The 13,100-nt window shown below is 42.7% G+C and overlaps 1 protein-coding gene across 2 annotated transcripts in view; it reads left to right on the forward strand.

Annotated features, from left to right (window-relative positions):
• elf1 (E74-like ETS transcription factor 1) overlaps window positions 1–13,100 on the forward strand; it is a 38,629-nt gene that overhangs the window by 20,151 nt on the left and 5,378 nt on the right. For both annotated transcript variants that reach the window (XM_041047590.1, XM_041047589.1), the window contains exons 2-6: window positions 7,571–7,907; window positions 11,705–11,879; window positions 12,374–12,478; window positions 12,628–12,789; window positions 12,928–13,011. In XM_041047590.1, coding sequence (XP_040903524.1) covers window positions 7,836–7,907; window positions 11,705–11,879; window positions 12,374–12,478; window positions 12,628–12,789; window positions 12,928–13,011 — 598 coding nt within the window. In that variant the 5' untranslated portion in view covers window positions 7,571–7,835. The remainder of the gene's footprint in view (window positions 1–7,570; window positions 7,908–11,704; window positions 11,880–12,373; window positions 12,479–12,627; window positions 12,790–12,927; window positions 13,012–13,100) is intronic.

Below are 13,100 nucleotides of genomic sequence, written 5' to 3' on the forward strand. Positions count from 1 at the left end.
CTCTCACTTTTGGCCTGCCCTGGCCTTTGCTTTCACTGGTTAAAATGTCAAACATTGCCATTGGTAGTTTATATAAACTAGAAGATCAGACTTGAGACCAGTTTCAACAGCGCTGTTGTTTTGAGATTATGTTGCCTTGAGTAGTAATTCTGAACAAACATGACACTTTCTCCCACTATCGATGCCCCTTTCTAGACCAGTCTTACTCTACATCTTACTGACAATGTCCATATTCTTTAATAAAATCATGCAGGTTTTTGGGCATCATAACAGCAAATGCCAGATCAAACTGTGATGTTTTAGGCTGCAGATGTCTTTTCTAAAACTTTGCTGCAATTTCCTGTCCTGTTTTCACAACTTCAATGGTTCTTCCTATTTGTAACATATGGCCGGTTGCCACATAATAGAAATAGGCCGCTGGGGGTAGTTCTGATGCATCTGTTAAGTTAAAACATGCTCCTCTGTGGTAAAGCCTAGTTTTGGATTCATTACACATCTGGTAAGGCAGCATTAAGGTAGCCAACCTGACACTTGTTTAGTTTTGAAGGGTTCATTGTTATTTGGATTTTTATGGGTATATTTCCAGGCTTATCATTTGTTCATATTGTTTAGAAGCAGAAGTTAATTTGGCTTATGGAATTTCTTTATATTGTTAGTGAATGGCTTTGTGTGTGCTTTAGGGCAGTTATTCTCAGTGGCTCATAAAAAGCGCTGTAGTTGCACAGGCAGCTCATTTCTGTACTGATATAATTTCCTCACATTTTGACCTATAAGCGAATTCTGTGTGACAGGAACTTTGTTCTGAGAATTTGAGTAAAACCGACTCACGAGGCCAAGTTAGGGATGTGTGTGTGTGTGTGTGTGTTTGTGTGTGTGTGTGTGTGTGTGTGTGTGTGTGTGTGTGTGTGTGTGTTTTTGTGTGAGTGAGTGAGTGAGTGAAGGGGTGGGGGGTTAGTAATGCTGTATGCATTTGCACGCCCTGTGTCACTTCTGTGGGGAAGAGATGTCTGCAAATGGCAGGTGTGGCTTTGAGAGGCCTGTTGTGTTCCCCCTTCTGAATTCACCATCACTGTCGTTGAGTGTAGCAAGCTTGAAAATGTCAGAAATCAAGAGAATATGGTGTCTTTAATACAATCTATCTGATAGCATTCTAAAATTATCAGCCTGCTTTTCTAATAAATTTTATTTATAGGTCTTTGCTAAAACAACTTCTCTGTGCTCAAAATACTGGAGATTTTAATTTTTGTATGCAAAACACGTTTTCCGGTGAGTGTACCAAGTGAAACGCTATGCAGTTCTATGTTAAGGTACAAGAATCAGGCATTATTTCAGAACAGTCCAGTTGAAAGCCAATCATTTGTCTTTTACGTCACTCGTGGAGATATTTAGAGTAGCTATATTATTCATGTAGGAAATGCTATACGAATCACAAGAGTCACATCTATGAGAGTAACAGCATGTTGTTTGAGAAGGAAGGAGGGGGAGTTGAGAACTTTCCGCTCTTACACAGAAGAAGAAATTTTCTTCTGAGTGTGGTTTAACAGACAGGAAGCAGCAGAACCCACTGTTCAGTGATGCTGTTCCTGTGAGTGCAAAATTCACAGGTCAGTTTGTGGGTGTTTTTTTTCTACCCAGTTTTCAAACATGTCACTGCTATTTCTGGCTGTCATTATTTCGCTTGCATGCCTTAAACAAGAAAGTCCAGTACATTGTGCTATGATTAAAGGCATGTCAGGAGAGTATATATAGGACAGAAAGCAGCCTGTAACATTTCAGAAACTTGTCTCTTACATACTTGAGTGAAAACTGATCAAAAATGAAGTGGAATCTGGTCTCTGAGGACATTTCTGAACTTTTAACTCTGGGGACATTACTATGCTTTGATCCTTGTTCTCCAGACTGTATTATCCTACTAAAGCTACTGTCTAATCTTCCAAAAAAAATACCAGTAATACTCAAAAAAAATGCCAAACGTTACAGTTAATAGTGTGTTAGTTGGCATAAACAACTGTTGTCACAGGAAGGCATGGGTCCTTCTCCCAGAGCCTTAAGCCTGAGTGGAAAAGTACAAGGTTTGTAGGAGATGAGATTAAATTCCATTCTCCTTCTGAAAGCCTGTGCTCGAGGTGACGTTTTTTTTTTTTTTTCTTCTTCAGTCTTCGTTTGGCCCTGGCACGGCAGACTCAAATGCCTCCCAGTATAAGACAGACACAGTGAGTGCTGGCTCAGACGCAGTGCCCTCTTGTCTGTGTTTCTGATGCCTTGTGTTCTGCAGCTGCACGCTGTGAAGCAGTGTCTGTGCCTGCCTCTGTGCCCATTTCTGCCATTTTATCGCCACACGCATGGTGTGGCCTCAGGATTGCAGTGAAAGCGCTCCTTTATTCAGCTCAATAAAGTTGAGTTGGAGTTTGAAACATGGTGAGACATGCTGTATTGTGCAACGCTTGGTGGTGAGTAAAATGTTGAATGCACAGAAAGTATTGTATACAAAACAGTTTTTTTATGGTGCTGACAGGGCTGTAGCAGTGGTGAAAACCTTTTTTTGTTTGGCAGTGATGCAACTCCGTAATTGCTGTCCTCTAGATGAATTAGCAAACAAAATTACCTTCTGGCGCAATAATTCAGTCAACACTGCCCATAATTTTTTGTCCTATCTTGAAATGCTGAATATACAGAGAGAATGTTGCCATTACGTACTTTAGTTTTTCTCTCTCTGATCAAAGTCGTGTTTTTACTTAGCCAAAACGGTTGTGTTTGAGAAATTTTCCATGGTGCTAAAAAGGGCTATTGTTACATGCTGGTGCTCAGTTTAATGACATCTGGGTAAAACATGCCCAGACGAGAACTGCTGTCCAGAAATGATGACCAGGATGCACTGAATGCTCTTTAGGGCTATCACAGGGCCCCAGGAATGGGTTTGAGCCGCATATCACTGAGTCATTTCCTTTACAGGAACTCAGAGGATCCTGCAAAAACAGCATGTCTGTGCTGACAACCATTCAATAACATGGCAGTGGTAAGCCCACGCATTTTCTGCCATTTTGCACATTGGTGTTTCTCTGCACAGCTGAACTGGGAAAACTTAACCTTTGTAGCACTCATGTAAGGTTAAGATGTTTTCCGTCGGCACTGAAAGGTGTCTCTCAGAACTGCAAGATAAGGGCAAAATCACTGCTTCTGTCAGTTTTGAAACCTTTGCAGGTGTAGAAAGACTCTTGATTTATGTCCTTCTCAGTTTTTACCAGTCATATCTGCACTGTCTAAACCTGTGTGGGGGGAAAAAGATTTCAAATCCCAAGAATACCAGTGTGTCAGCCTGTGACATCAGCACAGCCGTCTTTTTAGTCCCATGCTGTCATATCACAACCCTCCCAGTACGCTGGTGAACAGTCAAGTCACCTGCGGAAATCTGCATATTTGTAACCTGAGCTGAAAATGGCTGATAAGTAAAGTTTGCCCTGGTCCTTTTCTTGCATCTCACAATGTTTGCACTCACCACATGCAGGGTGAGTCATTGCATAGTCATTCAATTGGCTTAAATTACCTCCTTTCATGGTCAACAATGAGCTCAGCTGAAGAGACTAAAGCGGGGGAAGTAGGGCCTTCTGGGAATGCTCCATTTGTTCATGAATCCTGACTCTAATTGGTTGTTATTGCGACTGGCAGTCACCATGCTGTAGGGGTGGAGTAGGCCAATGTTTGCTCCATACTCCTCTTCAGTCTGCTGCACACCAGGCTGCCATTTGTAACAGACAGTTGTAATTGCCGGAGGAGAGGAGGTTGATAAAGAAGACATCACTGTGATCACATGACGAAGGCCGGGATGGAGCCGAATTATCAGCTGACCATATTAATGATTATCTTTAGGGCTGCAATTGGATGGCAGCAATGTTGATAATCAAATAGACATTAAAGTTATTTCTAAGCAAAAATTCTAAAAATTCTGTGGTTCCAGCTTCAAAACGTGATTTTTGTTTTGTTTAAGTCTTCTACAATAATAAACCAAATAACTTTGGGTTTTGGACTGTGATCGTGATGGACATATCTCACTATTTTCTGACATTTATTGGCCTTCATCACTGTACATAATGTCAGACATTATGAGAAAATGCTTGTCACAAGTTTGCAGATTCCAAAAGCAGCCAAAGAGCCAGATATTTCCCTCAGGAGTTGGTAGAGACCAAAAACTGAGTTAAAAGACCAGTGAATATTTGAGTTATATTCCTCAAGTAGCCAGAAACACAACTACAAATAAATGCTCCTATTACTCAGCGCCTGCTGGATGTGTAAAAGTTGTTCACCTCACCAACTTCACAAGGTGATAATATGGCAGTGTTGTGTTTACAGGTTGTTCTTCTGCTTTCAACTGGCCCCAAAAAGTTGTCATTTTATTATATGTCAGTAAATTAATTCTGTAATTGTTTCAGCACGTTTTTACTGCCATTTTGCCCTCCTTAACAGCCTTTTAACAGCAGCCACCAGTAGGAATTATGGAAGGGGGGGGGGGCCTAAAGCACGTTTGGTTGGATTTAAATACAAGCCACCACAGTTACACATTTCATGCTGTAGGCCTCATCAGGACACCCCGCCTGGTAACCACACTGAAATACTGAAGTCTGTCAAAAGAAGGCCCCACCCAGAGCGAGTCACAGGCAGTCTATTTGCTCTGCGGACTATTATGCATTGACTAACATCCCAGTAAAATCCCTCCCTTCACTGTTCTCCTCCTCTTCTCTTCATGACGTAGTAAGTGCAGTTACAACCCTGCCCCTGTGCTGGGACAAGGCAGCTGTTGTCATGAGCTCGGGGATAATGTGCAGGCTGCGTCTGACTAATGGCTGGCTCTCTTGTATCCCTGTCTGCTGTTAGCACCATGCCAGCTGGGCCATCCAGATCAATGAAGCGCTGAGGGAGGAGGGATATAGAAAATACACACATGTAAACACTGACACGGTCTGATACACTGTGGTATGAATACAGCAAACGACTCACATACACAAACATAAAGTCACACAAAACATGGGAAAGGATAAATGTTTACTTCTATCGTCATTCCATAAGATGATTTTATGATTCGATAACAGCCTGTTTCCTGTCATCTGATAAACCTGTGAACGAATGGTTGCCGACGATTTGTTCATCGTTTAACCACAGACCAGCCTGCAAGCTTATAGGCTGAAATGTTCACACCAACAGCTTCGTAAATATCCATAAATGTAACACAGACTATACCAGTTGAAAAGGGGAACTAAGATCCTCTGTTGCAGAGAATGCCTACTGGTTTAATGCTAGTATCTCCATGGATCTGGGATGAGGCACTAAGGCTAGATAGGGCAATCCCATGTTATACAGGCCACTGCACATTTGCTTTATTCCACATGGGGTGTCTTGGTCCAGCTTCACCAAGTGCATATGAGGGCATATGCTGTAAATGTGTGTGTGTGTGTGTGTGTGGTCCATGAGAAATTGTAAGTGGATAGTCATTTATGAGGCACACACATGTCCACCCACGTTTTTTCTTTTGTCTGTCTTTTGTTTGTTACATGATTTATGCATCTTCCTCCCCTTGGAAGCTCCACACAACATATCCCCTCTTTTCTGCTTGAGTCTGGTAATGTCTTGTCACACTCTCCTGGCGCAAACATGCCAAGAAGACCAGGGCACAGACGAGCTCCAGACAGATGGCAGCAGCATCCAGCTCTGGCAGAGGTGGGCATGGACGCTGCCCAGCAGAGACAGCGAGAAGGACTGAGTGGAGTGAAACACCAATCTCTTTTCTGTCTCCCAAAGTGATGCTTTCCAGACCCCGGCCACATGTTACTATTCTGTTGGGATGCTTAGCAGAAAAAGAAAAAAAAATTAAGCTGAATTTGTTTAGGCCACTGTACCCCCTTTTTTTTAATCACCTCCTCTCCTGTTACACCCCCCCCCCCCACCCCCCAAATACTATTGGGCCTGGAATGCAACTTCGTCAGTCACACAGGCCTTTCAAAGCAAATAAGCTCCACCCTGCAGCAGTGGGAAAAGAAGGGATAGTGTGTGTTCATGTGTGTGTGTGTGTGTGTGTCTTTTGGAGGGGGGTGTACTAAACATTGCCATCTCTAACTTCTCTACTCCTGCCAGCTCTTTGGTCTGTGGGAAAGAACAGGGTGGGGGGTGTGTGGCCCTGGGGTCTCATGATCCATTTATTCTCCAACCCAACAACAGCCCCTCCCATCCTTTAGCCCTCAAACCTGCCTTTGGGTATCGGGTTGTTGGGACACACCCCAACACACACAAACTAACAAGCATACAACCTCAAGCCCCCCACCCACCACCCCCCACCCATGGTGCCCGAGGGTCAGCACAGAGGGGCTTCCAGATCATCATCAGACAAGTCACCTCTCACCTGTGTGTGTGTGTGTGTGTGTATGTGTATGTGTGGTTCTGTATAGAGGGAGGGTAACTTCAGATGCTCTCTGCTGTGGCACTCCCTCATGTGATTATAATATCAGCCCCCTGATCCTCATGATCAAGTGTGGCAGTGCAGAGGGATCTCTCCTATTCAGGGACATAGACAGCTATGATATTAGAGGCGTGAGTGATTAAATAAACTGTGCGATGACATCCTCCTGATTATACACTGATAGGTTGTTGTGCTTAGTTTAGGGTAAATAAAGCGCAACTGATCAATGAATAGACAGAAAATTCATGTACAACTGTTGTCATAGTTTAAGTTACGTTTCATGCAAAAAAGATGCCAAACATTTGATGATTCCAGCTTCTCAAATGTGAGAATTTGCCTCTTTTCTTGATCTGATATAATAAATATATTTTTAGGATTGTTTTTCAGCCAAAGAAGCTGTGCTTTGGGATACTGTGATCATGATTTTTCATTGTTTTCTATTATTTTATAGGCCAAAAAGTGAATCAGTTAATTGCGAAAATTGTCAACAGATTAATCGATAATGAAAATAACAGTTTGTTGCAACCATGTTTCTATGTCCACAGTTTCGATTTTTAAGCCTCAGTGCCTAAAATGAACAGGCAAATGAGGATGGCTTTATAAATAGTTTGGTGTTACATTGCTGATATTTGAATTGAGATAGGTATTTAGCAAATATTTAAAAGTGCTGTCTGATGTTTGCAAGAATATAATTACATTGTCACTGAGCTTTCTGAAACCAGTTGCAAGGTTTTTTTTTTGGTTTTTTTTTTTGGTAAAAAATTTTTTGGCCTTGGTCTTGACTCGCTGTGAGTTTATTAGAAGGGTTGTCAGCAGGAAGGCAGGAATTAGCCAGTGATCTGATTTCCCCCCTAAAACTTCTGGTTTTTACAGCTTTGGACATCGGAACTTGACGATAGCCCAGATATGTGTTTCCTGCTTTGAAACTGTGGAGGTCTTTTATTATTTGAATGATTAGTTTAGGCCTCAGAAACACTTTCCTTCCTCTTGCACAAGGACTTCTCTCCGTACACAATCTCAGCTCCTCCCTGCCTCGCTTGTCTTTCAGTGAAATTAAATTGATCTAATATGTCTGTTAACCTTAGCCCCTATATCTCTCTCTGTGTCTCTCTCTCTTGCTGCCAGGTGTAGATGCTCCAGGCGCAGCGGGACCCAGCCTCCGTGTCAGAGAGGGACGAGGCTGCTCCCACCTGGGCCACAGCACTCCTCTGAAACTCAGCTTGTGGTCTCTCTCTCTCTCGGAGCACTAACTGCCCAGGTCAGAAAACAGGAGGACGACAACGGGGAAGCCATTTTGTGAGGTGAAGCTAAGTGTCTGTCTGTGCAGAGAAGGAGCCGGAGTATAGCCGGGATATTTTAGGCTGTTCCCTGCCCTCTGAACTCCACTGCCATGACGACTGCAGTGCAGCCCAGTGAACTGGTGTTTGAATTTGCCAGCAACGGGATGGACGAAATCAATCAGGTTCGTACCACATCGGAGAAGCCACAGTTTGAACTTTTTATATTGTTTATTGCATATTCTACATTTTTTATTTGATCAAAAGACCTTTGGACCAGTGTTTGCCCATCCATCTTTTTCAACCAGATGTACTGTATGTGATCTTGTTGATAAATGTAAGACTTTTCAGGGCAGGACAAACAAAACTTGTGTAAACAGCTTGGTCGCTGGGGTAGGATTAGCTGTGGCTCAGAGTCTGTGATCTTTAACTCTGAGAACATGGAGGCAGGCGGAGGGGAGGATGGAGAGGAGGGGTGGTCTGGGAAGAGGAGTGTGGGTTGTTGGGAGCACAGAAATGGAAAGATTGAAAAACCTGCAGCGAGGTTAGGGTGCGTGGGAGGGAAAGGGTGGAGTTTGGCTATCAATGTGTATATGACACAAAGGTTACTGTGTGTGCATACGATGTGAACCTGTACCTAAGTGTCTTTTCATTGCCTGGTCAGGTGTGCAGTTATCTCATCCCCCACACCTGTGTCTGAATCCTGCAGAGCAGGCTTGATTGTAAGTGTGGATGTACATGTGCTTATTTGTACCAGTATCAGTGTGTGTGTATCTGGAGTGACAGGTTGTCACTGGATCCCTGAATAGCGCCAGTTCAGGCCTAACCTGACAGACCAGTTACGAGGCTGCTTGGAAGGGATGGGATAATTCCTCTAAAAGGTCTTACATTGTTCCAGTGCTACAGTTTTGTTCCTTGCTGCACCCACTTTGGTTGTTATGCAAGCAGTATGCCCCTATTTACCAAGTCCTGGAAATACCCCAAAAAAGGAACAACACACTAACATACCGCCACTGTGGCCATTTTGTTTCTGCTGGCTGCTGTAAAGATATTATTTTGGAGCTGAGTGAAATCATAGAGTAGATTCTTTAATGATTAACCTTGCTGTATTGGTTTTTAAGTCAATAAGTAGCTCCCTAAGGTTCTTCATGTAATGACTGCAGGGTGATATTTAGATTTGTAATTTTCTATGCAATCAATCTGTGATGCAACTATAGATAGCCATACAGTTTGCTCTCTTAATTTGGAACAAAAATAAAGGGTAAAGTTTCAAGCTACAGAAAGAAACATATTTGGCTTTTAAGTGAACATTCAATTTTGAAACATGACGGCACCTCTCATTCTGTAGACAGTTGTACTTTCTTTCATCTTGAGAAGATATTTTAGGTGCACAGACAGTTGGACTCCACTGTGGTTGGGCAGGTAAAGCAGAACAGAGTGGGGTGTGGGGGGAACAGCCTGCACAGATGCTGTTGCTTTCATAGGCAGAATGAGGAACTCAAAAATGCAAATCGGCCCGATTCTTATCACTTTTGTTTCCCTACTAGAAACAGTATTCGAGTCAACAAAGAGGAAGAAACAGCTCAAACCTTTATGATGTTCAATATTATTTGTCAGATTGTGTTACAGGTCTTGCATCTGTTTTCCTCTGAGTCCCACCTTTTCGCCCTTTTACACCTTTAAACAAAAACCTTCACTCCTCCATAGTTACTGTCATGCACAACGTGCTTTTCAGATTGTCAAATCACTTGGTTTACATGACAACACAAGAATAGTTTAAAGGTGTTCCCAACAAAAACAAGACGCAGTTAACATAAAAACAAGTGTGGAGACAGCATCTACAGACGTCTCCTGCTCTGTCAGCAAACTGTGTGGGACTCTGAGTTTGATGGGAGGGGGGTTGGGGGGCAGGGGTTGGGGGGTTGGGGTGGGGCGGGAGCTGCTGCTGTTTCAGGAGCTCAGCAGACCAACAGTCAAAATGTCTTTGTCTGCACACACACTTAACTCTCACTCAAGGACAGCAAACATCATTTAAGTCCAGACAAGGAGATGTGGTAGCCTCCCTGTCTAGCTATCTGATAATATGTCTACCAAAGACTGCCATTAATGGGAAACATTCAGTGCATGTCAGTGAGATTTTGATAGCGCCTGTAGTCAAAGCAAAACCCAGGGTTTTTATTAGCCCCAGGAGGCCTCGTGGTTTTGCTGCTGAGATGACACACGCTGTTTGTTGCTGATCTTCAAAGTTACGATTGCTTGGGTAGCCATCTTGCTTTGTACTCCTACAGACACCTACATCACAGAATGTGCAGTGCATATGATCGACTAATTAACAACTTGGGCTAATTACTACTGGTGCTGCCCAGAGGGCCTGACCATTTAACACCCAGTCCAAATAATGAGGTCTGTTAGCTTCCTGGTTAAAGTGTAGCCGAAATGGGATTGTAGCTGACTTCATTGCCCCCTCTTCCCACCCCCTCGACTCAAGGACACAGGCACCCAGACACCTGGTATGCCTCAAGGTCCAAATCAACAATGGACATTTGTGCAAAGAGACAGATACACCTTTATTCATGTCTCTCGTACTGCACCTTTTTGTCTGTCTGTTTCCAGGTTCAGTCAGGTCTCTCTTATTAACTGCTTTTCAGTGGAACAGTTTGGTAGTTACAGCCCTGTAACTTACACTGTGAGTTCATGCAACATGACATTAAAAATGTGTATGTCCATTTCTGGTTTAGACACATATTTGTGTCTAACACATATTTGTAAGACACATATTTGTGTCTAAACCAGACACAAATATTCTTCTAATCTTTTTACTCAAGAAAAGATGTTTGAAGATGACTTGCACTTGTTCTGCACCTGGTGGGCCGTATCAGTGCTGTTAAAATGAATGGTTTATCAGAATGTCTTTTTGTTTCAGTGTGGTTTGGACACAATACATTCAGAAGCCAATCCCCAAAATAACCGAGGGAGTTTCATGAGCTGCTTACCACTGACATGGTAGAGGAAATGATTTCAGAACATTGTTCAAGTGTAGTCTGCTGCCATCTCCTGGCAGTCAGTTGTCTCTGAGTGGTTTGCATCAAAATGCAACCTGAGGCGACCTTTTGAATTTCAAACCAAAGTCATGATTATGGATTAATAATGTTAATTTTATGTGATAATTTCTAAATCAGATCTGCCTCTGCCTCTCATGCTGTATGGTTTTTATACATGGACAGCTCACTTGCACACTCCAGAAAACCAGAAAAACAAAACAAGAGTTTTAGAGGACCATATGACGCACTTATTCGAAGGACTGAATTAGTCCCCTTGTCCTTCACATTGACACGAACCAAGCGCCCTGTGAGAACTCTTGACACAGTCTGTGTTTGAGGAGCTCTCGGGTATGTTGTGCCTCTCAGTTGTTCCTCAATGGGTTGGCCCAAATTCCCCCTGCTCCTTCCCTCATCAGTCTGTGCCATGTCTGAAATGAGACTGCAAGGTTAGAATTCCCAAAGCACATTCAGGACACGATGAAGGCGGTGCTTGCCTGCAGCTCATGATTGATCCATTAACATTCATTTGGGTTTATATAATTTCTGAGCGTAAGATTAACTTTTCAGGAGAAATAGGCCAAATCAAACATCTGGTTCCTGTCTTCTTCAGCGGGTCCCTGTGGACCGCTGCAACACCACAGAAATGAGCACTCCTCCATGCTATGTGCCTCCATATTAGCTGAAATTGAGTATGAATCTACAATAGTTTACAAGGCAATAAAAATAAGAGACCAGATCGGGTTATAACATTAATCTAATGTCATCTGGGATTTTTTTATTGCATTTATGATGTGTAGTGGAGGAATTAATGGTGTTTTTATTGCATATACACATATGTATTTGCAAAAATCATCTGTCCTCTACCTCCAAGTGGAAGCTTGTGTGTTACAACATCTCATACTGTACTGTATTGTATGTGTGTGTGTCCTCTTTCTGTTCAGCTTGACGACCCGTCAGTATTCCCAGCAGTGATTGTTGAGCAGGTGCCTGCAGCTGATCTGCTACAGGTCTACTCGGGCCTGGAGTCGGATGAGGTGCAAAATGGCATCATGGTGGACACCACCCTCCACGTGGTGGAGGAATCACCCATCTTGGTCGGAGGAGTGGACCTCCCAGGTAAAAGATAGAACAGTACAAGCATTTATGTTTCGATCACAACAGATTTGGTCTCTGCTCCGACTCACAACTAAATCTCGTTCTTTCATAACTGTTAATAAATCAAATATGAATCTCAATCTAGGGCTTTATTTTACTGGGACCTGATTCCCAATAGTATCTGAACTTACACGAAGAACAACCTTTCCAGTAATAAAGTAATGAAGAATGAATAATTACTTGTCTTTAAATGGAACTTTTCTTTGAAAGACATTTCTTCATCTTAAAAAAATATTAGGAAATTATTTGCTAATTATGGACCTGGAAATTAAGTCATATCTGTCAACTATTTACAGTATATCCTTTTTTTTCATAAATGTTTTTTATACACCTTGATGGTATAGCTCGATGTTACGGTCAATATTGAATTAATGCCTTCAGTCATATGTGATGTATCTGCTAAAGATGCAGACAAAAATCTCACGTCTATGAATTTGTCTGTGTCTGGTGCACAGAAACAACAGTCTCAGGTGCAGAGGACAGCATGGAGACGAACGAAGCTGCAGCTGCTCTTCTTAACATGGAGTCTCCAAACAACATTTTGGATGAGAAGCGTATGAGTAAGTTCATTTGGATTGTCGTTATTCCGCTGTTGCAAAAATGGTGTGAAATATTTCAGTTTTGATCCAACATATTTAGAGCATGGGACTCAGTCTTTATGGTCTATTCATGACTTGCCTGTGTTCCTGTATCTTATATTTATGTTTAGTTCACACCTATGGCACTCTGCTGGAGGCAGACCTGACATATGCCCCACTGAGGCCTGACCAGATGGACAGTGCTGCCCTTGACATGTCCCTAGACGAGGACACTTCATCCATGGATGAGATTCCCCAAAAGTGTCCCTTAAAACCTCAGAAAAAAAACAAAGGTAACACCGCGTTCCTTCTCTTCCTTGTTAGAACACAGGAATGATCTCTTGTACTAAAGTTTCAGTGTTGTAGGTAATTGGATGATTGCATCGTGACCTTCCACCTTATAACACACTACCCCTCAATTTGAATCATAGTGCGGAAGCCGCGGGCGGTGCGTCCCTGCTCCCCTATCACCACCCCTAACCTGCCACTCAGGAAGAAGAGCAAAGAGGGCAAAGGTAAGCCTCACTAACTAGTCCGCTTTTCTGTAATGAGCCAATAAAAATCAAGGTCTCTCCTCCTCTTGTGTACGCTCTGTTTCCTCCTG

Source organism: Toxotes jaculatrix, chromosome 10 (genome assembly GCF_017976425.1).
Source record: "Toxotes jaculatrix isolate fToxJac2 chromosome 10, fToxJac2.pri, whole genome shotgun sequence".
Taxonomy (NCBI): Eukaryota; Metazoa; Chordata; class Actinopteri; family Toxotidae; genus Toxotes; species Toxotes jaculatrix.